Source organism: Lepidothrix coronata, unplaced genomic scaffold, assembly GCF_001604755.1.
Source record: "Lepidothrix coronata isolate B3197 unplaced genomic scaffold, Lepidothrix_coronata-1.0 Scaffold10, whole genome shotgun sequence".
NCBI classification, from domain to species: Eukaryota; Metazoa; Chordata; class Aves; order Passeriformes; family Pipridae; genus Lepidothrix; species Lepidothrix coronata.
This window is the reverse complement of record NW_016690190.1, coordinates 6,434,875-6,461,787: the sequence shown is the minus strand read 5'-3', so window position 1 is coordinate 6,461,787 and position 26,913 is coordinate 6,434,875. Positions and strand designations below refer to the sequence as shown.

Sequence of the window (26,913 nt, the reverse complement as noted above, 5' to 3'; positions counted from 1 at the left end):
ATACACAGCACAGGGATTGACTTGCTGGGTAAACCCACAGCAGGGCAAGCACGTGCACCAAAGGGGTCTGAAGCTGTTCAGCCCCACAGAATGCAGTTGTTACCAACGATCAAAGACTTGCCCACACAGACAGTTACAAAAGGGAAACATAAAGAAAATTCTATGCCAAAGGCCTGCTGAACTAATAGATCCTCAATGAAACATTCATGTAAGTATTAGTTGCTTAAAGTGGCCCAAATCTGCCTGAGAAAAAAAGTGTGTAAATAAACCCAAGCAAACATATAAGGATATAATCAAACACTCCATGTACACTTAATTCAAAACTAGGATTAACTCAGCATCTGTTTTAGAACACAGAGCACAAGACTTCTCTTGCTGTTTTTTTCTCCAGTTATGTGATTGTTATTCTAACACAGGTCTAGCCTTCAACAAAAATTGCATTAAGCTGTTGAAGAACAGCTTAATGTTAACAGTTGGTTAACTTCGTGTCCTGATAAAGTTTGTTTTTCAATCTGAAAACCATATCTTCCAATGTCAGTGAGTGTTTTATTACCACGGCATTATAAAGAAATGCAGTTGGTAAGCCCTACACAGAAGATTAATTGCTTTTCCAAATCTCTATAATATTTCTCTCATTTACTTTCTTGCTTTTTATCATGCTTCTCATTTCACAGGCTCTTCATCCTCTTAAAAGAGACAAGGTCTTTGTTCCACTTGTTTGTTATTTGCCATTCTTCACTATTTCTGTCACATCCCTTTGACAGGAGTTGACCAAAACATTACATGACACTTGAGATGGAGCACATTAGAAACTAAAAGCCTTGCAGCCTCATAAATCTGCCTATTGGGGACTTGAAATATGTATTTCTGGGAAGTTCCACTCGTACCATCAAAAACCTCTTAGAGCTAAGAGTACTGAGGCCAGTTCATTAATCTAAATTACAGGAAAATATATCTGAGAACATTTTGCGTTCAGAAAAGAAACATTTCTGAACAATACAATCATGTTTACCGTGGAAGTAAATAAAAACAATTGTTCCCTAGTGGTGACTGAAGTACAACCAATGCCTGACCTGGCTTCCTTTGGGTGGTATTCTGTTCCCATGACCATAAACTTAATGACAGTTTTTATTCCAGAAGTACAGAGAGCTCACACATGCTCATAAAACAGAGAGCTTTCAAAAAAAAAAAATATAAGTATTAAAACTTTTAAAGAGAAGCAGAGGGGCAGAGGTCATCAAAACATACATCATTTCCACCCATACACAAACACATCCAGAGGAAATTATTGATGCACAAATTGTTTTTCACATCTGTACTTCTAAAACAAAATCTAAGCAAAAATTTTGGATGGCAAATTTCAGCATCTGAATACAAAAAGCTCCTCAGAAAGGCAGTGTGAAGTCACAGACATAAACAAGTATGAACAACACTCAATGTAACCAAAACAGAAGGTTCTAATCTCTGTGGAATAACTCACCTTCCTCTTTGCTGCATATTTTAACTGCACGTTATTGCGAATTTTCTCGAGACGATCTTCCCGCTTTTTCCTCCTGATCTGCTCTTCCTACAATAAAGGGAGAGGGAAGTGCATTTAGTCCTCAACCCTTGGTATCACTAAGCTCTGAGTGTAGAGAAAAATTAACACTGAAATTGTTAGTACACAGGCCTGTTCTCCTCGAGCACCTACTGCGTGTTGCTCTGTTCAAAGCAATATTGTTTCCTGTCTCATGCAACCCGCAGGGCAATGCCTCATCCCTCCTCATGGAAACAAACTCCTGTGACAGACAGACCACCACCAAATTTGCCTCACGTGTTTTCCCACTCATCACCCGGGATACAGGAACAGTTTGCCCAGAGGCTGTGGAGTCTCCTTCCCTGAAGGTATTAAAAAGCCGTCTGGGCACAATCCTGCTCCAGGGGCTCTGGAGCCGGGAGGTTGGTCTAGATGACCTCCAGTGGCCCCCTCCAGTCCCAGCCATTCTGTGATACCAGCCTTCCCAATCCCTTCCTCGTTATCTCACCCATCCCCTACAGATGAGCGTTTCCCAACCTTTAGCCTGTCCACCTTGTCCCGCTCCTCCTTCCTCTGCACGAACGCCGTCACCCAGTCCGGTTCCCCGGCCGTGTCGGTGCTTCCCGGGTGTCCCGGCTCGGCCGGGCTCAGCCCCTCCAGGAGCCGCGCCTCCTCCTGCCGCTTCTTCTCCTCCAAGTCCCGGAGCCACGACAGGGCCCCGCAGATGAGGCTCAGGGACTTTCCCTGCCGTGGGAAGCCAACAGGGTGAGGGAGCGCTGCTGTCACAGACCGCCGCCACCCCGCAGCCCTGCCCCGCCGGGCACAGCCCCGGCCCCCGCCCCGCCTCACCGTGCCCGTGGGGCTCTCGAAGATGCCGACCCGGCCGGCCTCCAGCGCGCCGTACAGCGCCTCCATGAACTGCTCCTGGATGCGGTACGGCGTGTAGGGGAATGGGAACCGGCTGCACGCAGGGCTCGCTGCCTCCGCCACCGCCGCCCCGCTCTCCCTCCCGCTCTCCATCCCGTTCTCCCTCCCGCTCTCCATCCCGCCCCGTTCGAACCGGGCGCCGGAGCCCCTCCCGCCCCTTCCCGTGACGCGCCGGAAGGACCGCACAGCCAGCGGGGCCGCCTCTTCCTCCCTCCCGTCCTCCCATCGCGCTGCCCGAGCATCCCTCCTCGCCAAACCCCGCCTGGTGCTCACCCCCACCCCTTCCCACCTTCCATCACAGGCAGAGACAGAAAACTGGACTGTACGCAGGAGAGAATGAAAGGTTTTATTCAGGATGGAAACACGTAGTAACAAAACGTTGCAATACAGGTTTATGTAATACGCAGTCGTCGGCATAGTAATAAATGCAAATATAGTCGTTCCTACCTGTTCGATGCTGAACTTTATATGTTAATACTCTTCAAAGAACGGTGAGCTAAAGAAGAGTAGTGTAACAACGACTACAGAACTGCAGTCAGTCTCCGGACCAGCAGTAAGAACTCATCATGTAACATTTCAGAGTAGGACATCTAGGGGGAAAATCCTGTTTTTTTGGTTAAATAAAAAAAGGCCACATTTTTGTCCATGTTTCATTGATGTCTCAAGTGGAAGGAGTTTCAAATCAGCAAGAAGAAATCTGGGAGAAGCTGTCACAGACTATTAATGGGCTGCTTTTCAACTGGAAACACTTCCACATCCATGTTTTCTGGGTACATACTCACCTATCACGAGGTAGGAACTCACTGTCCCATGTAAGATTTGGAAAAGACAAAATAGACTGAAGTTCAGCTCCAAAGTCTCAGACTCAAAAGATTTGAAAATGCCTTGTCAAACACTGGGTAAACTGACTATATTCATGAAAAATAAGGGAAGGTAATAATAAGAGAGTTCAGTTCCTAAGACTACTACAGTGTCTAACAAGCTAAAGTTTTGAGCCAGAACCAACCTGAAACATTTTATTACGATCTTCACTTCTGTTGTATTTTACAAGCCCAATTCTCCCAGCTGTTATTCTACCACATATTCTCAGTCCCTGATTTACCCTGAAGCTGGTGCTCATTCCTCACATTCCTGGCACTCTTCCTAAACCACCAGCACTCAGCTCTTAGGACTAACTCCCTGTTTCCAGACTTCCTAATAGTTCTTGTGCCACTGGGGTTTAGCACCCAGCCCTAACACCAGAGATACTGTGTCTCCAGTCAGTCTCTTCACACCGTGGTTCTCATTACCCACCTTTTTAAGGTAGCCCCAACACTACTTTCCTGCTCTGAACAGCCATTCCAGGCTTATGGCAGAAGTGAGCGGAAAGTGAGCACTCTTCTACCCACCACACTTTTATAGGGTTTCTTGGCCACATGGATTTTCAAATGCACTTTAAGTGTTGAGCTTTTCCGGAAGCTTTTCCCACACTCGACGCACTCGTAGGGCTTGGTTCCTGCGTGGATCCTCAGGTGGGCACAGCGGGCCGAGCTGTGCCTGAATGTTTTTCCGCACTCCTCGCACTTGTAGGGTCTCTCCCCACGGTGGATCCGCAGGTGGATGTTGAGAGCCGAGCTCCGCCGGAAGCTGTCCCCGCACTCCACGCAGATGAAGGGCCGCTCCTCGGCGTGTGTGCTCTGGTGCTTGGCCAGGGTGGAGTGGTCGCTGCACCTCCGGCCGCACTCGGTGCACTGGTAGGAGTTAGGCAGGAGGCCGCCGTGGTACATGGGCAGGGCCTTTCCACCGTGGATCCGGCGGTGAGTGGTGAGCGCCGAGCTCTGGCTGAAGCCCTTCCCGCACACGGGGCACTTGTAGGGCTTCTCGCCCGTGTGTGTCCGTGTGTGGGTCACCAGCGAGGAGCTCTGCCGGAAGGTTTTCCCACACTCGGTGCACTCGTATGGTTTCTCTCCCGTGTGAATCCTCTGATGCCGAATGATGGCCGAGCTGTCCCGGAAACACTTCCCGCACTCTTGGCATTTGTGGGGCTTCTCTCCGGTGTGGACTCTCCGGTGTATGATCAGGGAGGAACGGTCACTGAAGCTTTTCTCACACCGGAGGCAATTAAAGGGTTTCTCACCCTTGTGGCTGCGCTGGTGGACAATGAGATGCGAGTTCTGGCTGAAGCTCTTCCCGCACTCGTTGCACAGGTAGTGTCTCTCTCCCGTGTGGGTCCGCTGGTGCCTGATCACGTTGGACCTCTGGCTGAAGGTCTTCTTGCACTCGTTGCACTGGTAGGGCTTCTCACCAGTGTGGATCCGCTGATGTTTGATCAGGTCCGAGTTGCGGGTGAAACTCTTCCCACATTCAGAGCAGCTGAAGGGTTTCTCTGCCAGGTGGATCCTCTGGTGTTGGCTCAGATAAGAACTCCGGCTGAAGCTCTTCCCACATTCAGGACACTCATAGGTTTTCTCTTCCACCTGCTGAATCCAAATGGCACCATTCCCACACATGGGTGGGTCGGGCTTGTCCCCAGCAAGGATAACCTTGCTGATGTGACCTCTACCGCTGTCCTCGCACTCCCAGATTTCCATCCCATAGGGAGTTACCATTCCCTGTCTCTTTGCAAAAGAGGTCTCCATCTCACTTTCTGTCTCCAACTCCTGCTTGCAGTCTTGTCTTTGATCGGTGTCCAGCAAGGTATCTCCTGTGAGCTTCCTGGGGGAACACAGATGCGGTTCAGCTCTCACAGGACTTTCCCGATGATGGCTGCTGTTCTGCATGTCACCCACGGTCCTGTCACCTGCTGGAGTGAACAGAGGAATTAGCAGTGAATAACCCCCTGCTTGTCTGAGGGAGAAGCCCAAACAGGGAGGCCACCAAGACCTGCTGCACCATGAGCTGACAGCACAGGAGACAGCCCCTCAGTATCTTCTCAGGGCAGAGGGCACGGCAAACAAGGAGCATAGGAACAGAATGTGACTCAAGAATGGGTGGCCACTATGGCACAGATTGTAAAGGGGGTATTCTGTCATAAAGTTACAGCCCTAAAGGGCAAGACCTGTCACTTGCTTGCCCTCAAAGTTCCCACGTGTAGCAAGGTTAGAAGAACATCACAACTGCTCTCCTCAACATGGAATATGAGGTCATGCAGCAGATTTTGTTTCAAGTGATCTGCAGATTTTGGAAGGCCCTACCACATGGGTTATACCAATTCCCAACGTTTTGTTTACAACACTCAGGGATGAAAAACATTTGTAGTACAAATAAAGGTACTCAAAAGCACCTCAAAGCAGCAAAGTGACCAATAAAATATTAAAAATACTGTCTGTGTGAAAGGAAGAAAAAGCTACACTTTGGTTAGTTATGTCTTTTAACAGTCTGTAGTCTTTGCTGAAAAATACACAGGATTTGATTTCATTTTGGACAGGGTCTAGATACCCCAGGAGTGTATTTTGTCTTTGTCATACCCTGCCTACAAATCCTCCTGAAAGCAGCATCTCTATAGTATGGGAGCAGAAGAGGCAGGGTGACTGTGGAGCGTGCAGCACAGTACACATCAAATTTTCAGAATTCAGATCTTCCCTTCCTGGACATGCTTCATGTAATTTCTCACCTTGTGAGCAATCTCTCTACTGTCTGGGTATTTAGTTGCTTCTGGCCAAAAAGCTGTTTCTCTTCACTCCATCTGAAAGGTTAAAGCCAAGCTGAGGACTGCAGGTCCTGATCAGAGGAAAGAAAACAGACATAATAAATACCCACCATAGCAGCAGTGCTGTAGAATGAGATTTCAGGAAGGTAAGTGTTTAGGAGCTGGAAGCAACCTAGACCATAGGAAAATGACACCCAGAAACATGAGTCAGGGACACTGTCTGTCCTGTCATGCACACTGTGACACCGACATTCGGGTCCAATAACCAGGGCCACCTCATGTAGCACAGACAGGTCAACCACACACACTGAGAGCTGCCTGCCAGCTTGCTGCCTTCTCACAAGTGTCTGGATGTTCCTCCTGCTGCACTTCCAGACCAAAATTGCCTCCTGATGAGTTTTGTGTAAGAAAAATATTGATTCTTCAAACCGTGTTCTCTCCATCATCTTTCTTCCCAGTGAACTAAAGGAGAACATAATGTAATGCAGTTCTGTTCTGCAGGTGGAGGAAAAATGCCACCTTCACAACTAGGCTGCTTTTTGCCTCTGTCTGGAACTCTGTTTATTGCCTTCACTGAAGGAGTACTTTGCTCAGTCACTCTCAGTGGATCAGCCAGGCATGCAAAAGTCTGAGTGAGAGACAAGATTTTGATCTGCTCATACATTTATTGACACGAGCAGTCCAAAGGCAGAATTTTTTGTCCTGTGCTCCAGAAAAATGGCCTCCTTCCAGATGGACTTTAAAGAGCTGGCAGTGAGCAGGAGTATGTGCACAAATACCAATATGTCCACACTCAGCCTGTCAGGGGGCAGGAGGGGGGGGAGGCAGCAGGGACACACAGCTGGGAGGAGGCATGAGCAGCAGAGGATGGAGTGTTGGGAATGCAGGTGTCTATGACATCACCAGTGAAAGAGTGGAGGTGACACCTCTGGGAGCACACTGGGCCCTGACTGTCGGCCCTGCCTGTCACGGGCCCTGCTCGCAGTTCGATATCGGCTATGAGGGTTTACCTGGTTTTGTCTGGTGAGTAGCAAACATCTCTCCTCCAAGCCTGGTTGTGAGAAAGGGCAGCTGAAGTGGCTGCTCTGCACCCCTCCCCATTACTTTCAGCTTGGGCAGTCTGGAGGCAAAAGGAAGGGACAGGAACACCCTCCAACACCTCAGGTGCAAAGATCCCGAGGCTTACAATTTTGCCAGTTTTCACCCACTTGTGCTGGTATCTTATTCTTCAGGAAGGGCCACAGAGTAACCCTGGAGCCAGGGAGGAATCAGAGCTGGATGTGTAGGCACAGACTGGAGCAGAGGTAGAGACTGGAGACAGGGACACCTGGGTGCATTAAATCAGACAAGCACAGAGATCTAGACTTGACCTGCAAGGCCAGGAGGAAAGAGCTGGCCCAGTGAAGCAACAGGGGAGGCAGGAGAAGGAGATCTGAGAGAGGACCTTGGTTAAAGACCTACTTAGCCAGAGGAAGAACATTTGCAGAGGCTAAAAATCTTGAAATGAAACAGTCTCCTTGCTCCAGCCCCAAGAGCATAGCAATATTCCCAGCCAGGACTTCCAAGACATTTCTCCCAGTTCAAGATTTGAATCTCCAGAGCTATGGTGAAGGCCCCTCAGCCAAGTACTGCCCCCAAAATACTACACCCCTCTCAACATGGGTGGGGCAGGTTTTTCCCAGGTCTGGATCCGTCATCTCTAGTCTGTTACTGCATTTCCCACGTGCTGGATCCTGCACCCAGAAAAGGCAACGGAGATCTGGATTCAGCCCTCCAGCTCTTTTGAATGTGGTGTGGTTAGGGTTTCCTTCTCCCTCTGACTCCCTGCACTTTATTTTTTACCAGTGCTCTTGGGTTGGGGCTGCATAGTTGGCCCTCGAGAGACGAAGGCACAGCAGCCAGGAACGCCACTCTCCAACCAGGAGTACCGCCAGTTCTTCAAGTTCCTCCGGATCACTCTCCAAGCCAGCACTGCTTGCCATCTTCGTGAGCTGTATGGCTGCCAGAACTCACTGGTCCAGACACTGGACAAGTACGAAAACCACGGAGTCATCCCTCAAGGTAAAGCCAAGCGTGATTCCCAAGGGCAGTCAGCTGGATGGGGGTCCCGCACAGCCAGCACGGGACCTGATCACTGGGAGAGGACAGACTCGGGAGCTGGTGGGGGAGAGAGATGGGTAGCAATCCTGCAGTGAAGAGAAAGCATGTGCTCATGCACATCCTTTCTCACACCTGATTGCATCCACACATGTCCCTAGGACCAGCCTCCTCTCACACCCTGGGTCATGGAAATGACCAAGAAAACACGGAGTTTCTCACAAGGTTCAGGGGGGCACCCAAATGGCATAGGAGTTTTCATGGAGGGATGTCACTAGACAGTGAGGTTATTGCTAAGGACTGGTAGGATGCCAGCACTGGAGTTTATCACTAGGTCTGTCTCTTCATTTGCCTCTTTCTAGGACCTGTATGCTCCGAAATGCCAGGAAATCCTTTCTTCCCAAACTTCTGCACCTTTTCTTTTTATCGCTGTATTAAGAAAAAGTATTTTCTTAAGGTGAGTTATTTAGCTATTTCCTGAAGACTATGTGTGCTCTGAGCAAGTACCAGGCCAAAGGGAGAGCCCTGAAAATAAGGAAGTGGGAAAACAAGAGGCTAAAAGACAGGGAAGAGAGGAGAGAGCCAGGGGTAGCCCACATTCCAGGCACACTCACACCAAGCTGATTAGCTTCAGATGGCACCTGAAGCCACTTGCCAAAAAGGAGACTTTGCAGGAGTTATCTTCAAGAAAATGAACCTCTGAGGACCACCTCAGCCCTCCTCTCCAGCTCATTCCCAACCAAGTTGAGACAATCTAGGTTCTCCAGGAGAGAGGGGGATTCATGCAGGCTAGAAGAGAAAGAAAGTAAAGACAGCTGTGAGTCCCATGAGAGACTTGTGGGGAGACTCGACAAAGAAAGGATATGAAGGTTTCTTTGCTTTCTTGGGCTCATCTTTGTAGGGAGTGGGAAAGATGGGATTGTGCAGTGAGAGCTAAACTCACAGAACAGGGGAGTGCCTAGGTGCCTTCTCCTGAAGCCTCTACAGAGGTATGTTTTCTCCTCCACAGAGGATTGCATGCCCAGGAGAGAGCAGCGCCAAGCTGCGCAACACAGCAGGCACCAATGACATTACCACGAGCAGTGATGCCATGTCATCCAGAAACTCCGGTTCCCAGCCACTTTACCCCACATCTCCCACAAGTACCCATCCAGCTGACTCCAGCCCTGACACGGAAGTATCTGTGACCCCCACCTTCTTACCTGCTGGCCCACAAACCACAGAGGCGACAGCCGGTGGCCAGCAGCTGCCACACAGTGACATCGAGGATCTCCTCCTCAGGCTGCTAGACAGCCAGGTGCAGAGCTCCCTGCAGACAATGAAGTTGTTGTTGTCTGTTGGGAAGGCAGTGAAGGAAGAAGAGTTGCAGGAGGCTGCTGCAAGGCTGCTGGAGGCCCTGAACAATGCAAATGTGCCTCAATCGCCAAACAACTGACACAGGTCAACAGTGTGGGAAAGATAGGAAAAGCCACCTCTTCCAAGTGCATGGGGAAACAGAGTCATGTGAAATGCTACTGCTCAGGATTCAAAGAAAAAGATGGTATCCTCTTGGAAGTGAATGCACTGAAAAGATGCTGTTCTGTCCTGCAAAAACTGTTTGCTCACTATTGTGATGGTGCTTGTTGTGTCACTCAAGGAATGTCATGAGAGAATGTTGTCTTTTCTTCATTAAATGTAGGTGCTTCTGTTCAAAAGTATTAAGAGAAGAATCTTCTTTGGAAGTATGCATGTGAATATACACATAAAGATACACAAGGCGTGCTCTCCAAATGCAGGAAAGCCTTATCCTGCAAGGGAACTGGTGGTCTAGCATCCTCTTTGTATTGGGGATTGCACATGGTTGACATCTAATTCCGCAGTGATGCTATGAAACACACAGGATAAATATTCATATTAAGAGCCTCTCCTTGCCTCAGAAAATCAGTCTGATTTATGGGGACCTTGGCTGAAGCGTTGTTCCTTTTCTAAACACTGAATATACCTGTAAGTAAAATTGTGTCAAGCCATTTGGATCCAGCACCTGTTGACAAAAGCAGAGTGGGAAATCTCTAGGAACCAGCTCTGCTTCTCTGAATCTCCACTCAGAATGAGTTTGGAGCTACCTCAAACTCAATATAAGCTCCAGTGGTTTGGGCTTTCAGGAGACCATCACAGAAATGAGTAACCCCTTCCTTTTGCAGACCTTCTTTTAATCTATTCCACCGAGGGCCGTGAGGAGAAAGAAGCCAAAGGCATTTCTCCTCGAGGATGCACCACACCAAGCAACATCTCTGTGGAGAGGGTCAGGGATATTGGTTTCCTTTACACAGCCTAAGTGTCACAAACACAGCTGAGTGAAATACAGGCTCTGTCATCCATTGAATGAAGTCCTTAGAAAGGAGATCTCAAAATCACAGGTCCTCCATTTGTTCTGGGAAGCATAATCTTTCCCAAGGCTAAGGCAGGTCACAGATGGGAAATGTGCAAGCCCTGGAACAAGACTGCTGGCTTCCTTTCACAGAGGACTGCTCAGCTTAGAGTCCTTACCTGGTGGGATCCCTAACAGAGCACACGCTACCCTGGCATCGCCCTGGCACACCAGCTCATTCTCTTCTCCCTAGAAAGTGGCCAAAGCTGCCAGATCCCTGCCTGAGGTACCAGGGCTTGTGTCCCCGCCAGCTGCCTGGGCAATGACATCTCCTCCAGCCCCAGTAGCGGGGGCACTTCTGGCAGCATCCTTCCTTGCCATCACCGCCCTCAGGTCCCGGCTGGGGGCGTCAGATTTGGCAACCGCGAGCCGATCGCTACAGATTTTCCACTCGCATGGCTCCGGCCGGGCCCTCCACGAAGCCACGGCCCGGTGCGGCCACCCACGGCCGGGCCACCCTCCCGCGGCTCCCCCGCCGGGGCGGGGCGGGCAGCGGGGGCTGCGGGCCGGGCAGAGCCGCTCGGCGCCCGCCCCCCGCCCCGGCCGGACCCCGCAGCGCATCGACACTGCCCCGGCGCTCCCCAGCCCGTCACCTCGCGGGGCTCCCCCGCCCGGCGCCGCCCCGCTTTTGTTGCCGACTTACCCGCGGACTTACCGGGGCCGGGGCCATGTGCGGGGCGGCGGCAGGGCCGGGGGAGGCGGGGGCGGCGGCGGGGCCGGGCGGGGGCGCTGCGGGACCGCCGGGCGAGGGGCGGCGCTGGGCTCCGTGGCTCGGCGGCGTTAACCCTTGTGAGCGCCGGGCGATGGGAGCTGCCTCGGCGGTGTTAACCCTTGTGAGCGCCGGGCGATGGGGAGCGGGTCCAGCGCTCCCCGAGCTCTGCGCAGCACCGCGCCCGGAGGGAGGTGCCCGCTCGGCGGAGGGGGAGCGGAGACCCGCCCCCGGGGGCTGCGGGGCCCGGCGCGCTCTGCGGGGTCGCTGCCGCCCACCGTGCTCGGCAGTGCTGGGAGGGAGGCGGCTGGGCACGGCTCTGCATCCTGGTGGGTACCGGAGCTCGCTCCCGTGCGGGAGGAGCTCCAGTCACTGCTCGTACCTGCTCACGCACACGGTAGTCAACAACCGGACGCAGCTCTCAAGGAACCACACAGGCTGGGTTTCCAGTGCTCCTTGCTCTCGATTCCCAGCGCTCGCTCTGTTTTACCGAGCCTGCAGGCCCCGGCGGGTAGGGAAGCATCACTGCTGAAGCCTAGAGCTGCTTTTCTGTGGGTGACAGGATGGTGTTTTCTTCCCCGGGAACACTTAGTTCCAGGCTGCCCGCCACTTCCCTCCTACTATTCCTAAAGGTTTTCTGAGTCTGGTCACTACTGCAGCTTCTGCTGTGCAGGTGCAGCATAATATATCCCAGGACCTACACATGTATATCTTATGCCACGGGAAAGGATCCATCCATCCACCACAGGCAAAACTTACCCGTTGCAATACAGCCTGCAAGTGCTGCTGGTGCACAGGTGTTCAGACAGTTACTTTTTCACCAGGGAATGCGGGAATGGCTGTTCCCTTTGATTGAGGTACAGCAGTAAGTAAGGGGCTGAAGTATGTGGCAATCAGTTTCTGGCAATGACTGAAATATTTTCACCGGGCTTTCCAGGAGAATGTTGGGAAAGTGTTGTTCACCAAGACCTCCACACATGCAGCTGAGGAAAAATGTTATCATTTTTCCGGGAGCAACTGACTTCTCAGTTCATCCACTCCTGTAAAAGTCTCTAATCTTGGGAGATAGAAAAGCAGTAGTCACACCAGCAAAGAAGGACAATGGCATGCTACTTAGGTGATTTCAGGAAAATTAACATTATGATTCAGGAACTTGGTAAATACTGGGCCACTTCCTTATTCTAATTGCCCTCAGCACCACAAAATAGGATTCTTGTCTCCACCTTGGTAAGAACCCAACTATCTCCCCTTCCTACTTGTGGATAACAACATTTCCAGAGACAGAGAGAGTGGGGTTATTCCTAAATACAAAGTCTGGACTGAGCAGTTGCAGATTCCAAAGGAATTAGACAGCAATCTAGACTTTGCAGCCTTCCTTTTTCAGAGGGGAGGGCTTTGCACAGACTACACATTCTTTCTCCTGAACAATGCCCCATCTCCCTCCTCCTTTCTTTTGAAGAAGATGCTTGTAGAAGATGTCCCTTGTAGGACAGGCAAGTTAGATTAATACCACTGGTAACAAAAAACAAACTACTTGTGCAAAAATCCCATTATCAGAGGATGCGTCCAAACAGCAAGAGGTAGAGGAGGGAAGGGGAGTGAAGTAATTTCTTACAGGCAGGCAGAGTGAAATCTCCCCTGCCTTTTATTTTAGACAGTGCTGCAAAAACCCAAATGCAGCACAGCTCTGATAACAAACTTGAAGGGACATGAGAAAAATCTGTTTCAACAAAACTTTGTTTCAAAAGCAAATTATGAAAGAGCCAAATTGTCACTTATTACTTGGCCCTAATCAGTATTCCACAGTAAAAGCATCGGTATTATCAGAGTCTGCCATGTGATTTATGAGCCCAAGCCCAGTTATCACCTATGGCCTCTACTGCAATCTTGCACCCTGTCTGCATGTTGTTTTTTGCCTTGTGGGAGCACACCTCAGTGAGTATCTTGTACCTGACTGCCTTGCTTCTGAAGTAGAACTGTCAGCTGAATTTTTCAAAGTTCTACCAGGGTATTAGCTGAATGTCCTTGACTAGTTTAATCACCAGTCAGAAAACCTCCATTTTTAAACAAAATAAAGACCTGATGGTCCTGCCTCTTACTGTTCACCTGTTGCCCAAGTGCACATGTAAACCTAGTTTCATACTAAATCAGTTGCACCATTTTTTTGGCAGCTGTATCTTCAGCAGCCCAGCATATTGTGTCGCTTCCACAGAAACTATGCATATGACATGAACAGCACTGTAGGCATACATGAAAGCAGAAATCGTGAAAATCCAAGTCATCCCACTCACTCACCCCATGAAACCCCATCTCCTTCCCTACAGATGCTGCTGTCTACAAATGAATGTTAAGACCCACCGAACTCATAAGAATTTCATCACCTGTTTGAGCAGAGGATGCTTCCACATCTTTTCAACACAATTTCCAGCAGCAGTCCCAGTGCAGTCACATAACTGCAGCCCCCACCAGAGTGCAGCCCAACAAAGCAGGTTTCATGAAATGTTTAGCAATTTTCTGCTGCTCCATCCCCTGCACAGGTAGCAGCTTGTTGCACCAGGCAGAGATTTTCTTCACTGGGGATTCAAGAGCAGCTACCATTGCACTTTCTCCATGTGCCATTTATGGAATATTAAGCTTTTGTAGAGGGTTAATGACTCCTTCCTCTGCACTGTGAGACACCTGTGGCCAAAAGAAGCAGAGTTCACCATCAGACAGCAAAAAATGGCTTTTCTGAGCTGCACTAGCTCTTATTCCCACTATCTTTATCACAAATCAGGTGTTACAATATTCTCTCTGTAACTGAGTGCAAGGGCTATTAGTTCCAGATAAAAGTGTATCACACATCAACCTTCACTGATTTTCTGTCTGCCTGAAGGTTAATAGCAGCAGCAACTGTATTACACTATGTAGTAATGAGAAAAACACGAAACATTAGACATTTCAATTTAAACAAAAAGGAAACTGGAATCGATGAAGGAGGTTAACAAGCTTTGCTTTGCTGCTTCATGGCGGTACAGAAACGTCCGGGTCAGTCTCATCAGATTGCATTTCACAGTCTAGCAATACAAGTCCTCACCCTCATTTTCTTTTTAATCTCAGTGTTAATAGGGTCACTATTTTCTAGTTTCAGTGGTGGTTGTGATCTTTGGCAGTATCATGGATCTCAAGAGCATATTCCTTCAGTTAAGGACTCAGTCTTTAAAAAAATCTGCTTTGTTAATTTGAGGTGAAAAAGCCCAGCCCACTATGTATTAAAAAAGAATACCTTAAATAACTCTGAAAACTCAAACATTAAGTCAGAATCAGCAATTCCCAATTCAGTGAGTCCAATTTAATTTTATTTTTTTTTTGCCAGTATTCTGAAACAAGTATTTAAATTTTCGAGTCAGTTATTCCAGCTCCCTCTGAAATGAACAGTTTTGTGGCTAAAGTTGGCTACAGCTGGCTGGAGATTTTAATTACTTATTTTCCCATTAGGCAAAGCTTTCAAAGCAAACAAGAGCTGACTTTGTAATTACAGGTATGTTACTTGAGGGATTTTTAGAAAACCGAGAGATATGTGGAAGAAGCAACAAGAAATTGGTTTATTTGCAGGTAACTTTCAAAGACAACAAAGTATCAAAACATTCTGAAATACTGAGTAAAAAGTCTCCAAAGTACCTTACTCCGTTCCCAGAGCAATGCTTTGAGAACTGGGAGAAAGGTTGGGTTATTTTTCTATACTCTTAAATAATCAAGCTTGCTTTTCCTAACTTCCGTTTGTGATCCTGAGGAGTCTTATTACATTCCCAAGTAATAGAAAAGTAAATCTCTGATTTCTCTACGCAACATTCATATTCTGCTGCTCAGTGACCATGGACCCTGATTATACAGGTATCTGCAGCCAGTTCCTCCTGGATGCAGTACCTACATGCATGGCTCTGAAATCGTGGAGGGAGGTGGGAGAAAATGGTGCTGAAAGGCAGCCTGTCTGAATGAAAGCAGTGAACTCAGGGACCCGTGTTTCATATTCACGTGTAACTGCAACCTGCAAAATTATTTTTGTCTTCTTTCATTTTAAGACAAGGGTAAAAGGGTGTGAGGTCAAGTCTCAAACACAAATGTCCACCTCGCCAAGCACGTTGCCTGTTGCAAGCCTTCAGTAAGCTGTTTGTAGGAGGAATATGACACACACTTGTGCATGCTGTAAGTCTTCTAAAGGTATTACAGTAGAGTATTAAGTACAAGAGGGCAGTAGGGAAGACAGAAAAAAAATGCTTTCTTTTGGAGTATTCACTTCTGTGAGGTGCAGCTGTCCTAGAGTAGCTTACAAACAAATGGCAAGCAGGCAGGAATGAGATCCTGGAGCCCCACATGGAGTATCTTCAGCATTGCAGCATAACCACTCCAAAGCTAAAGGAAGAGAAGCCACAAGATGGAAGGGGAAGTCGAACACCTCATTTATCCCCCTATTGTTCCAGTAGAACACAGTGGCCACAGAGTTCATCTCAGCACTCTCCAATAAAGGCACCCTTTGAGTGTATTTCCCTGGAGTACAGTCTGGTACAAGTAGATATAGTTTCTTTTCTTTGTAGAGGTTCTCCAAAGTGAAATAAGATGCTGAATTCTCAGCAGGTTCAATACACACTCAGTATTAAGTTTTCTGACAATGAGAATACCCATCAAATTCCTGCTGCCCCCCCCCTCCAGAAACACTCATTCTTTTTTTCTTGAACACCACCTCTGCATGAGGTGATTCACTAGAACACAAAAACAGTTGCTATAAACAAAGTCACCATTTAGTCACAGCCAAAGATGAAAAAACAAATTCAGGCTAAATTTAAATGTATTCCAAGTATTGCAGTGAGCAGATTGTTTACTAAGGCTTTTGTTCACTGACACTTTGCCACAGAATCCAAAATATTGGTCCTTTTATTTTACCAGGATGAAATACTGTGCTGCACACAACCCAACCAAAATCTTACCTGCTCCTTTCAGAACTTGCCAACTCACCATGTTTGATTGTTTCAGCACCTCCCCAGCAGTGACTTGTCCTTGTGGGAGAGCTACATCAGTCCTTGAGCTTCATGGGCAGAGAGGTGGGAGCCCTGGAAGTGGGAACAGCCAGGGAAGAGGAGCCAGAGGTGGTGAAGCAGGTGATGGCCATGGCAGAGGGGTGTAGCTGGGGGTGACTGAAGGATTTGCAAGACAACTACCCCCTCTTTTGGGCAGGAGAGACCAATGTGTCTTTCCCTACAACAGGCAGTGGGGAGCACCAGAGGGTACCCAGTCAGCCTAAACCAGTGACTCTCAAAGGTTTGGGACATTTGCTTGTGACTCCATGTGAGCTCACAAGAGTGGTGAAACTCCAGCTGGAGATATGGGGTTTATAGTCAGTCACACTTCCACTGGGACAGACACCTGGGAGTTGTTGTCCTCCACCTGGTAGGGCAGGAGCTCTGGTGAGACAGTGCTTGTGCCAGCTGCAGAGCACCCTGCTTTAGAAGCATCCGTGACTGTAACACAAATGGAAAGTTACAGGTTGGGAACACTTGCAAAGTTACTTTTAGCTGTCCTTTAAACCTTTGGATCACAGTTTAAACTCCCCACCTCCCTCCAAAAAAACCCCAAACCCACCAAACAAAAATAACAAACAAAAAACCCACCAAACCAAAACAAACCAACCAACCAAAACCAAACAAAAACAAACCAAACAAAAAAAACAAACAAAAAACCCACCAAACCAAAACAAACCAACCAACCAAAACCAAACAAAAACCAACCAAACAAAAAAACCCACCCAGAACAAAAGCACCTAGCCATACAAGAGTTCAAAATGCCATTTCAGTAGTCTTGGCACCTTGGCAGGCAAACCTTAATTAGGGTATATGGTAGGGAAAGTTAATAATTTGTATAATACAGTAGCCAGGTATAGGTACAAAAATGGGTCTCTCTGCTCCAGTTTGTCTCCAGTCTGATCCTCTCAGGCCAGTTCTCATTGATCTTCTTGATAATACCATATATTACAAATCCTTATTTTTCCCCTGATACGGTTCTTATATAAAAAAAAACAAACCAGCACTAACTGCTCTAAAAGCACGCAAAATGTCTTTCAGGAGCTCTTACTGATCTCTGCTTGACTTCAGTAAAATCTTTTCAGATGCTATTTCCCTAGGTTTCATCTCCATATTCTCCTTGTCTTCCCAAAGCCTGTCCTTCAGGCATTTGTATTCTGAAGGAGAAAGAAGCAATCTCCTTGTCAGACAGAGACCACGGAGTCTTGTTTGTGTATGCAGGCTGCATCTTCCTTGCACTTTAGTATCCTTGTTCCCCATGAAAGAGTATGACTCTTGCATATTTTCAATGGTATTTATAAGCACTTAGATTAGTTCTGTATTAGTAAGTCTGGTTCCCAATTACCTCTTAAAATAAAGGGAGACTGACTGTGTTTTAAATGCAGTCTCTCGAGCTCAGCAGAAGAATCTCTTTAAGATCTGGTAGCTTTTAAAAAAAAAAATCTAAATCATCCTAATTCCATTTTTCAGTAGACCTTTCAATACAGGATATCTGGGAGCAGATGTTACACTGTGGAATTTCTCTGGCAGCCCTTGAAAATGGCTGAATATTCTGTTCTTTGAAGCACAGCTCATTACTCAGCCCCCTTCTGTGGTTCTGTGCCTGGCAAATGCAGATATGAAGGGCGTTACGAGACGCTCTAGTGCTGGATTCCCTATAGCAAAACCACAGGGAAATGCAAACAATGAGCCAACACTGCCATGTAGTCTCTGGCAAAAAAGCGAAGTATAAATATATCTGCACTTGAAACCATGGCTGTAGTGTCTCCTGATCTATCAGCGTGAGTTCTATTGTTTTCTAAGTTGGTGTTTTGAAGAAATAGCTCGTTTTCAACAATTTCCTTTATCTCTGAGTTTTTATGAGGCTGCTACATGTACATAGCTTATGCTTACCATTTACATTTTTCTATACCCGTATGAGCCTGCTGAATTCTCCAAAGAATATCAGATTTCAATGCACTTTGCACTGCTCTTCCGTTACCTCTAACCACCAGGCCATTCTTTAAAGCAACCTCCAGTTTGAATTGGTAATGTGAGCTTGCTGTGTAATTCCCTGACTCCTTTACAGTGACAGCCCTAATGCCTTTTTATAATCTCTCATCTTTTACTGTGCCTCTGCAAATTTATTCCACATTTCTGAGAGCAACCTATTCCCTCTTCTCATATTTATGTGCATTGTATTTCTGGGTTCCTTTATCTTACATAAGTCATGTTTTCAAACCTAATATCGGCTCTTTCTTTCCAGCAGCTATAATAAACTAAATATACAACAAAGAGTGTAAAACCAGAGAAAGTATATATCTGTGCCCAGCTTGCTTAGACCTGCTCTCATTGTTCCTCTGAAAGATGCAATGTCTTCTTCTTTACAGTCCTTTTACTCTCTTTGACCCCAATACTGGCAGGAAATTAAGGCCCTTCAAAACTCCTTCCTCTGCCCCTCTATACGCATATATGTTTGGTAAAAACATAATTCTCCCTTTTCTGAAGGCTGGGATTCTTGTGTAAAATCACAGACTTTTAGACACAGAGGACTGAAGGGAAAGGTAAGGTCTCAAAAGAAAAAAAAGAGTCCCAAAAGACAGAAGCACTGCTTCTCCATCCCACTCCACCGGCTGCTTGTAGTGCCATCATTTCCTTCAGTCTGATCCCCCTGCAGCACGTTACTTTATATAGGGAAAGCTGGTCTCCTCAGAGACTTACCATAACTCCATGGACAGAAGAAGACCAATATAGGCACACACAGGACAGGGGAGGTGCAGGGGCTGGATCCAGACACAAGCCAGATTGCTGATTTTGGAGACAAACAGCAGTTATGAATATAGGTTTATAATCCCACATTAAGATTGTGACACTCATGCTTAATTATTACAATGCAGTGAGACATATGGCAGGTGCCTGTGGCTCATTTCTATAAAGCAGCAGCAGGAATGCCATGGAGGTCACCAGTGTCTGAGAAAGGTTCAGTCCTTGACTTGTGCTGATGGAGAATTCACTTTCCTGAAGACAGAAGTTACAGACGCTCACGTGGACCACTTACAACATCTAAGGCACTACACTGCAGTGTTATGGGAAGGTCTGTTGAAGAGGCATGTAAAAAACCTTGACTTTTGGACCATTTCTGGTTCCTGCCCCTTAGGTGACTGTCTAACCAGACAGGGTCCAAGCTAACACTGAGCCATACCCACCCCTTGGGTAGAGAGGCAGTATCACAAGCACGAGTTTGCATAAACCTTTATCTCAAAGAAACAGTAATTCTCATTTCTCAATGCAATAGTTGACATTAATATAATTATTTGAAACATAGGTATTATTACAGCTGGGTGCAAGATTAAGCTTAATGTCCTAGCTGTTACAAGGACTATCCTAAAAGCACTTCACGTCAAGAATTTTGTAAATGATATTTAAGATTGCACATGATATTCTAAATCTGAACTTATACCAACTTGAATGGTTGAACTAACACTTAGGCTCTTACTCTTAAAATATTTAATTGTGCCATATATAGCTTGGTGAGACATTAATTATTTCACTCACTTGGAACTAATCCATAAGTCTAAGGAGTTCACAGGTATACTGAGTAATAGAACCTCTATAAATTCCCAAGGACAGAGTGGAATGTATAATTTTATTTTCTCATTAACATGTTAGATATGCCTTACATACAGCATCAAGTCTGGGCTGAAGAGAGAACTGGAAGTAAAAATGCCCTGAGCACATCTCTAGGTGTGCAAAGTTCACTGTATGGTTGTAAAAATGTAGTTGAAATTTGTACAGTAACGATGTCTGTGATACAGCCATTCATTGGGAATCTCTCTACGGTCTCCAAACTGGTGTATTCAGTAAGTCCCATCTGTGTAATTAAAACCACTGCCACAGTTTCATGTTCCAGATATTGCGAATGTGCAGCCAGATTGTCCTTTTCTATGCCAGCATCAGGTTTGAAATCCATCTTTTTTTCCTTCAGTTTGGTGTCTGTGACTTAATTTGACCCACAGGTTCTGCTTGTAGTCCACTCCCAGAGTATGTCCCCAGTGCTGAGTTTCTAGGGTAAACTTTGGTATAAATCCCCCTGATAGTTACCAATCCTGATTCAAAGTTTTTTCCAAGGTCTAGGGCACACATCTCTAGTTTTTCACAGCAGTTTCTAATCTTGAAACACTCTTCAGTCGGAGTGACACACTGATTGGAGAAAAAAAATATCATTGCAGGAGTACCGTGTTCGATTCTTATTTGTATATACCACAACATTCTCATTTTCTTTTCATGGTTATTCAATGGCCTATCTTCAGTGGTTTACTGCCTGCTGGGTAATAGCTGCTTTCTAATCAATTTTAGATTATTTTTCTCCATATTTACTCCTGTCTTCTTTTACAGCCCTTTTAAACCAAAATCAATTTCACTTTTGCCTCAAATAGCCCTCCTGGCTCTGCAAGCGTAGATTCTTGAACTTCGTTCCTGGAATCTAAATTAGAGCGTTCACCGTATTAATCCTGGTCCTAAACGGAGAAGCACACACACGTTCAGCTTTTCTGAGATCCTGGCCAAGGCACACTGAAACCATCCACAATTTAGATCATGACTGCTGTGTCTGAACAGGGATCCCAAACAACTCTGGAGCACAGCTTTATGTTACAAGCACCCTAAGTCTGGGTTCACACCCAAGATGACAAACCCATCCCCAGGTGCTGTTCCAGTGCTAACAGCAGCTCTGTACCCAGTTAGCATGTGCAGTGCCATGCAAAGCACTGCTGTATGGCAATATCTTACGATGTTAAAATCACACTTATACTTACCCTGCCTTTGCATCACGCTGAACAAGAGCTACATCCAGCTTTCCAGCACTTAGTCTGTGGAAAGAAAGCAGTGGAAGAACAACGTCCTTCACAGGCTCATAGAATGGTTTGAGTTGGAAGGGACCTTAAAGATCAACTAGTTCTAAACCCCTGCTATGGGCAGGGATGCCACTCACTGGATCAGGTTGCTCAGGGCCCGCCCATCCTGGCCTTGAACATGGAGCATCCACAACCTCTCTGGGCAATTTCCTGCTGTGCATCTGTAATCAAGCTCCCGATTGACCGTGACATCCCACCACTTTGCTGACTATCCTCTGTGCTCTGCTACAACTACACGGCACACTGGATCTCTCCAGGGATACGGGTGTCTTTGCCCTGTGACTGCAGGTGGCAGGACCCATCCTACTGCCCTTGCATCCCCAAAGTGATATGGATCACATGGAGCACATCAAAAAACAGTGAGTCTCAGGAGGGAGGAGAGGACACAAGGCCTGTTGGAGAATAGAGCAAGAGAAGGGGTGAATGCATACCTGGTGAGTGCTGCTGAATAGAAGAGGAATTTACTTGGAAGGGATGGGGCAATCCCAAAGCTGCCATGCTGTGTTGCCTGGTGCCCTGTGGTGACGTCACGGAGCTGTATGGTCTCCCAGGAAATGTTTTCTACAAAGACATCAAGTCCAACACCTCTCACAGCAGCACCCAACATGAAGATGAGCCACAGGAGAGACGAGCAAAACAAAACACAGGCCACGGGAGGAGGTCAGCATGAGGGCATGTGCATGCCCACAGTGCTGCAGCAGTGAGGGAGTCTGAGGAACTGGAACTGAGGTCTTCTCCTTGAGCAAAGGAGAAGGTCTGTGACAGCTCACAGACCATGGTCATGGGGAAAAGCAGGCCAAGAGACTATAGCAAGGAAATATACCCAGCAGAAGAGCATATGTGGTACCTTCACAGGAGCCCTGCAGTTCAGCATCATTATCCTTTCTTCTCTCCTGTGTCCTCTCTCTCCTCCCAGTGAGGAGAAGGGACCATAACAAACCCTTTTGCAGCACTTATCTCTTACACGCACAACCACTGCAGCATTGCAAAGAGGCTTCTCTGTTATTCACTGACAGGATCCATTCCTCCTCCTGGAGGCACCATGAGAGAAGGGGTTGTGGGTGCCCAGTGCTCCCACAAAGTGGGAAAATTTCTGTGCCAACAAAAAAACTCTAATATATTTCTAAAAAATGAATAGAAACATTATTAACGACTAAGTAATACCCAAGGTAGCACTACCCAAACATAATCTGTCTCAGCTCTTTACCTCTTGTATTTATGGCTCTCTCAGTACAAGGCAGTAGATACACACTAATCCAGTCTCTAATTTACTTAGGGGCTCTCAGTGGTGTGGCATAGTGAAGTATGACATTTGAGTGAGTTGCATTCCCATATAAAAGCAGTTTCTTTTTGGAGGGTGCAAGTCTTTAGATGAAGTGGGAGAAAAACCTAAAAACCTGGGTTGTAGATCCTAACGATTAGGAGCTCCTGGATGCCTCAGTGCTGAAGTTAGTTCCAAATGAAAGTCACTTTCTTCTCTGCAGTAGGGAAGTTAAAAGAAATAACCAGCAGGTGAGCAAAAACAACACTGTTTTAATGAAAAATGGAAGAGTCTAGACACCAAAGCCAATGCAGGGGAAAAAAAGGCAGATTTCACATAAATGATGGAGAGAGAGAGAGAGGGAAGAAAGTCAAATCTTCAGAGGTCTGAAAAAAGTAGTAGCAGAAATATTCTTTATGTGTATGCGGGTAAATCCTGTTCTTTTCCTCCATCAGCAATTTATTGTAATAAATTAAGGGAAGTGGCTGATAACATTTAAAAGTGCAGATACTTGATACCCCCAGTTCTTTTTCCTGGCTAGGCATAAAGCTGTCTGCATCTGGAGACAATGAAGGGATGAACTAGTTTAAAGGTGAGGAAAGATTTAGTGCCGACTTTCCACCTAAGCGCCTGTGACCGTGAGGAAAGATAGTCGGGTCTTCACAGGTGTCCTCCCCCGCTCCTTTCCTCACCTCTCAGGGGCAATGTGCTTTGTCCTAAGGTAAGGACACCGGGTGGGTTTGGCTGGAGGAACCGTCTGGATGCTTGCATAATTAACGCATTCCAGAGGAGGGAGAGCAGAGATGTTTCTGGGATCGGCTTTAGTGCACATCTACCTGCATAAGGTTGTAAAACGCTGCTGGAGACGGGGCAAATTCACCTCCCAAGGTTACAGGCAGCTTCTGGGTGCAGTGCACTAGTATGGGCGGGGGAAGATGCTACAAAAATAGTATGGGGGGGTGTGAATCCCTGAAACTTACCCTGAGAGCAACAAAGCTTAAGAAAAACCCCGTCATCCATTCAAACCAGGGGCAAGGTGCGAGCCCCCAGCTGGCTCAGCCGATGTCTCCCTGGGATGGTGGCGTTTCCCCACATGTCCTCTCACACGTCCTCTCAACCTCTTTTTGCTTCTTCTGTCTTTATGTGATCTCCTTCAGTCATGGGTAGACATTCCAGATCGCATTCCACTCGCCACGGGTAGACATTCCAGATCGCATTCCACTTAGTTTAGGTACACCCCTTAACATTACTAAATCAGGATCATCTCATTTTACTACTTAAGTTTTATAGATTTTTTTCATTTTTGTAATGAAAGCTTAAAAATAATCTGTGAGAAGAGTGCTTTGCAGAAAAGCATAAGAAAAACTATTTTCTTAAAAATATGATGCAGTAATAAATTGGAGTGTATAAAACTGGAGAGATCATCTCTCTAAGGAGCTGTTCTATGCTTGTTTAGATAATATCTTTTGAGGCAGCCAGCAGTTTTTCATTAAAAAAGAAGTATGATGTGGGGAGATAAGCCCAGGTTAATGGTGCTTAGGTGAGTGCCTGTTTGTTTAAGCATCTTCTCATGTTATGGTTCTTTGGAGAGGGGTCATATTGAAGAGCAGCTGTTTGAGTGTAGTGCCCAGTGTGAGGATAAATAAAAAAAATAAAATTAAATTAAAAAAAACAAAGGCAATTACAGAGAGGGAAATTGTGGAGATGCAGGAGGAAAAAGTCCCCAGGAGAGTATTTTACGTAGGAAAACAATAAAAAAATGGAGGCAGAAAATGGGTAGAAGAGGAGAAAAGGAAGATCTGCTTCCCAGGATAAGAAGGCTGGTACCCAGCATCTTTATGAGGCCACTTCATCACCATTAAATGTCTTAGAGATTGGAGAGGTTCCTGGTGACTGGAAAGACTATCACAGTCCTCACCAATACGAGAAGGAAGAATGATCCAGGGACAGACAGATCAGTCAGCCAACCTCTGTCCCTGGGAAGGTTGCAAAGGAAATCCCAGCAAATGAACAACAAAGTGATTAGAAACAGCCAGCATGGACTTACCACAGCCTGGCCATGTCTGTGACTGCTGATGACAATGCAGTGATTGGCTTCTTTGGATGCAGAGTGTGGTTGATGCTGTTTCCTTGTCTGTAGTAAAGCTTTAAACATGGTCCTCTATAGCAGCCTTACAGCAAAAAGCTGGTGAAATGTATCCTGCCTTGATAATCACACCTGTCCACGTTAACATCTCCCTACCAGAGTCCATCCAGCTGGCACTCTTATTTTGTACTTCAAAGGTAACAACCCTCAGAAGGTCTTGGGTCTTGCTTTCTTGGGTGGACCTAGGTTTCTGTTCCTCTGCCTGGCAGATTTTTGGCCTCTGAATTGCTGAGAGCCGAGTGTTGACCCTCATGGTCCCAAGTGTGTTGTATGCAGCTGAGTGCTATTCTTGCTCAGATGAGAAGAGTTCTGGATAACTAGAGAGTAAAATGCTATTGTGAAATACTGGGCCTCCACACGTGGTTAATAAATCATGTTTTATAGGGTGATTTTTCTGTGTATCTGAAAAGCACCATATATTTATAACAGCAACGGTTCTGAGAAAGGTTAAACGTGTCACTGCTAAAGAAAATGCATTGCAAAGCTGATATTGCTGGAAGGACAAGTGCTTTTTTTGCAAGAAACCATAAGGTCTTGAAAAAGGACAGACAGGAGCAGGGCTGTCACAATTCTGTCCCTAGATGGCACCAATAAATTTGAAGAGGAATGGAAATACTGTTTCAGATACGGATGTACAATGGTGGGCTGGGTTAGCCAGTTCTCAGACCATCACAGCAGCAGTAGCAGCTCTGTCTAACTCTTCCTAAGCTTCCCTAAGCTGAGCTTGTCATACAAATGCAAAGATGGAAGACTGAGATGCCACTACTTAGGCAGGCCCCTTTTTTGCAAGTCTCAGAATTATGGTGCCAATAGAAGAATTATAAACAAGCCCTCAAACAAAATGCTCAAACACCTCATTCACCCCTTTGCTACTAATAACTAAGTCAAAGCTAATACTGTAAAGCAATTTAACAGCACTTGAAAATGCAGTATACAGAGGTATTTTACAACCCACAATACTTCTTGCTACATGGGTGTGTTAGCAGTGTTTACCTACCAGAGTTAACTGCAGCTCTCACAGAAGAATATGCAGCAGTCTTGAAGGTCCAGCTGCCTCATACTCCCAGAAGGCTTGGGAAACTGTTTATGGGAAGTTGGGTGTTCTGGTTGGTTTGGGGTTTTTTTTAAGAAAAAGAGGTTATCTGTCTTTTTAAGAAAAGGGAACATCTGAAAGCGTATAAATCCAAAGGAACTATTGAGTAAGTTTATGGACAACTGTTCACACACCACACCCCCACCAATAAACAATGCTGGAAAACTGGTAACAATGGATGAGGAGAAGGCTGAGGTACTCAAGAGGTACTCAACAACTTTTTTGCCTGTCTTCAGGCAAACCTCTTGAGTGGATGGACAGCAGGATGGGGACTGGGGGAGCAAAGAGCTTTTATCCTGAAGAAATACAAATCGCTCATGCCAGTACAAAACACTCAAGCATGTTTACTTGACTGAAAGAGTTGTTCCTCTATAAGCAGAAGGGAGAGAAGGCAGTGGTTATTGCTGAGCTGATTGGAATGACTTCCTAAATTCCATACATGGGAAGGTATTTCCCATGGCTGCAACACTCAGATACGATGCTTTCCAGAAACAGGGAGGTTTCCATCACTCTTCCCAGCAAAATTTAGTATTCCAGACTTTGCACCTGGATATTCCAACAAAATGCCAAATCTGCTTTTCCAGTACAATTCATTACACCCTTGGATCTCTTGGGAAGTAAGTAATGGAAACACACCAGCCCTACAACTGGAAAACACAGTATTTCAAATTCTCCTATATGAGTAAGAAATAGTCATGGCTTTTGTTTAGTCCTCCAGGGATTACTTCCCCAGTATTTAACGTGGCAATCCATAACTTCTGAGCTCATCATCTGATGGATGATGTGCTTGGCAAGAAACAAACCTGAAAGCTTTGGATAGAACTTGGGCATTTTTCATCACATGTCATCCCATAGACACCAATGCATCTCAAAATCCTTTATATTCCTTTTTCTGCAGAAAGTTTCCAAAGGATTCAACTATCTGAAGCCACAACAGACACTGCAGGATACCAGTGTTTCAGGGGCCCTCTGCATTGCTGTTACATTACATACTTATCCAGGAAAAAAAGGCCAACAAATTTGTTACCACTGCTTATGACTATCCACATTAATTTGCTCTGAGTAAACATGCTACTGGCACCACTTCACTGCAAAAACTTCAGATTAGAACTGAGATATTTAATTTTTGTCTTGGCAAGGTGATGATTGAACTGTGTCCTCACAGACCTCTGCAGAAATTTAA

The 26,913-nt window shown here is 46.4% G+C and overlaps 3 protein-coding genes and 1 long non-coding RNA gene across 6 annotated transcripts in view; 1 reads left to right on the top strand and 3 right to left on the bottom strand.

Annotated features, from left to right (window-relative positions):
• DDX11 (DEAD/H-box helicase 11) overlaps nucleotides 1-2,484 on the bottom strand; it is a 17,441-nt gene extending 14,957 nt beyond the window's left edge. The window contains exons 1-4 of the mRNA XM_017804605.1: nucleotides 2,366-2,484; nucleotides 2,054-2,260; nucleotides 1,481-1,567; nucleotides 1,074-1,114 (exon numbers count right to left, since the gene is read on the bottom strand). Of these exons, the coding sequence (XP_017660094.1) occupies nucleotides 1,074-1,114; nucleotides 1,481-1,567; nucleotides 2,054-2,260; nucleotides 2,366-2,431 (401 nt within the window). The 5' untranslated portion in view covers nucleotides 2,432-2,484. The remainder of the gene's footprint in view (nucleotides 1-1,073; nucleotides 1,115-1,480; nucleotides 1,568-2,053; nucleotides 2,261-2,365) is intronic.
• A 290-nt stretch (nucleotides 2,485-2,774) lies between these two features.
• Nucleotides 2,775-11,275, bottom strand: LOC108492461 (zinc finger protein 501-like). 3 transcript variants are annotated; one of them, XM_017804841.1, is made up of 3 exons: nucleotides 11,231-11,275; nucleotides 6,036-6,142; nucleotides 2,775-5,225 (listed from the first exon to the last, which is right to left on the bottom strand). In XM_017804841.1, exon 3 carries the CDS (start codon nucleotides 5,200-5,202, stop codon nucleotides 3,790-3,792), a length of 1,413 nt encoding a protein of 470 aa, XP_017660330.1. In that variant the 5' UTR covers nucleotides 5,203-5,225; nucleotides 6,036-6,142; nucleotides 11,231-11,275; the 3' UTR covers nucleotides 2,775-3,789. The 3 variants fall into 3 exon arrangements, with proteins under 3 accessions (XP_017660330.1, XP_017660331.1, XP_017660332.1); XM_017804842.1 differs by lacking the exon at nucleotides 11,231-11,275 and adding an exon at nucleotides 6,734-6,934; XM_017804843.1 differs by lacking the exon at nucleotides 11,231-11,275 and having other exon boundaries at nucleotides 2,775-5,222; nucleotides 6,036-6,814.
• Nucleotides 6,967-10,278, top strand: LOC108492462 (acrosin-binding protein-like). Its single transcript, XM_017804844.1, has 4 exons — nucleotides 6,967-7,094; nucleotides 7,917-8,132; nucleotides 8,531-8,625; nucleotides 9,178-10,278. Exons 1-4 carry the CDS (start codon nucleotides 7,070-7,072, stop codon nucleotides 9,601-9,603), a joined length of 762 nt encoding a protein of 253 aa, XP_017660333.1. The 5' UTR covers nucleotides 6,967-7,069; the 3' UTR covers nucleotides 9,604-10,278.
• Nucleotides 11,276-12,979: 1,704 nt separating the features above from the next.
• Nucleotides 12,980-21,001, bottom strand: LOC108492463. The gene is made up of 3 exons (XR_001873113.1): nucleotides 19,039-21,001; nucleotides 16,277-16,779; nucleotides 12,980-13,963 (listed from the first exon to the last, which is right to left on the bottom strand). It is a non-coding gene; the product is annotated as an uncharacterized LOC108492463 (long non-coding RNA).
• Nucleotides 21,002-26,913: the final 5,912 nt, after the last annotated feature.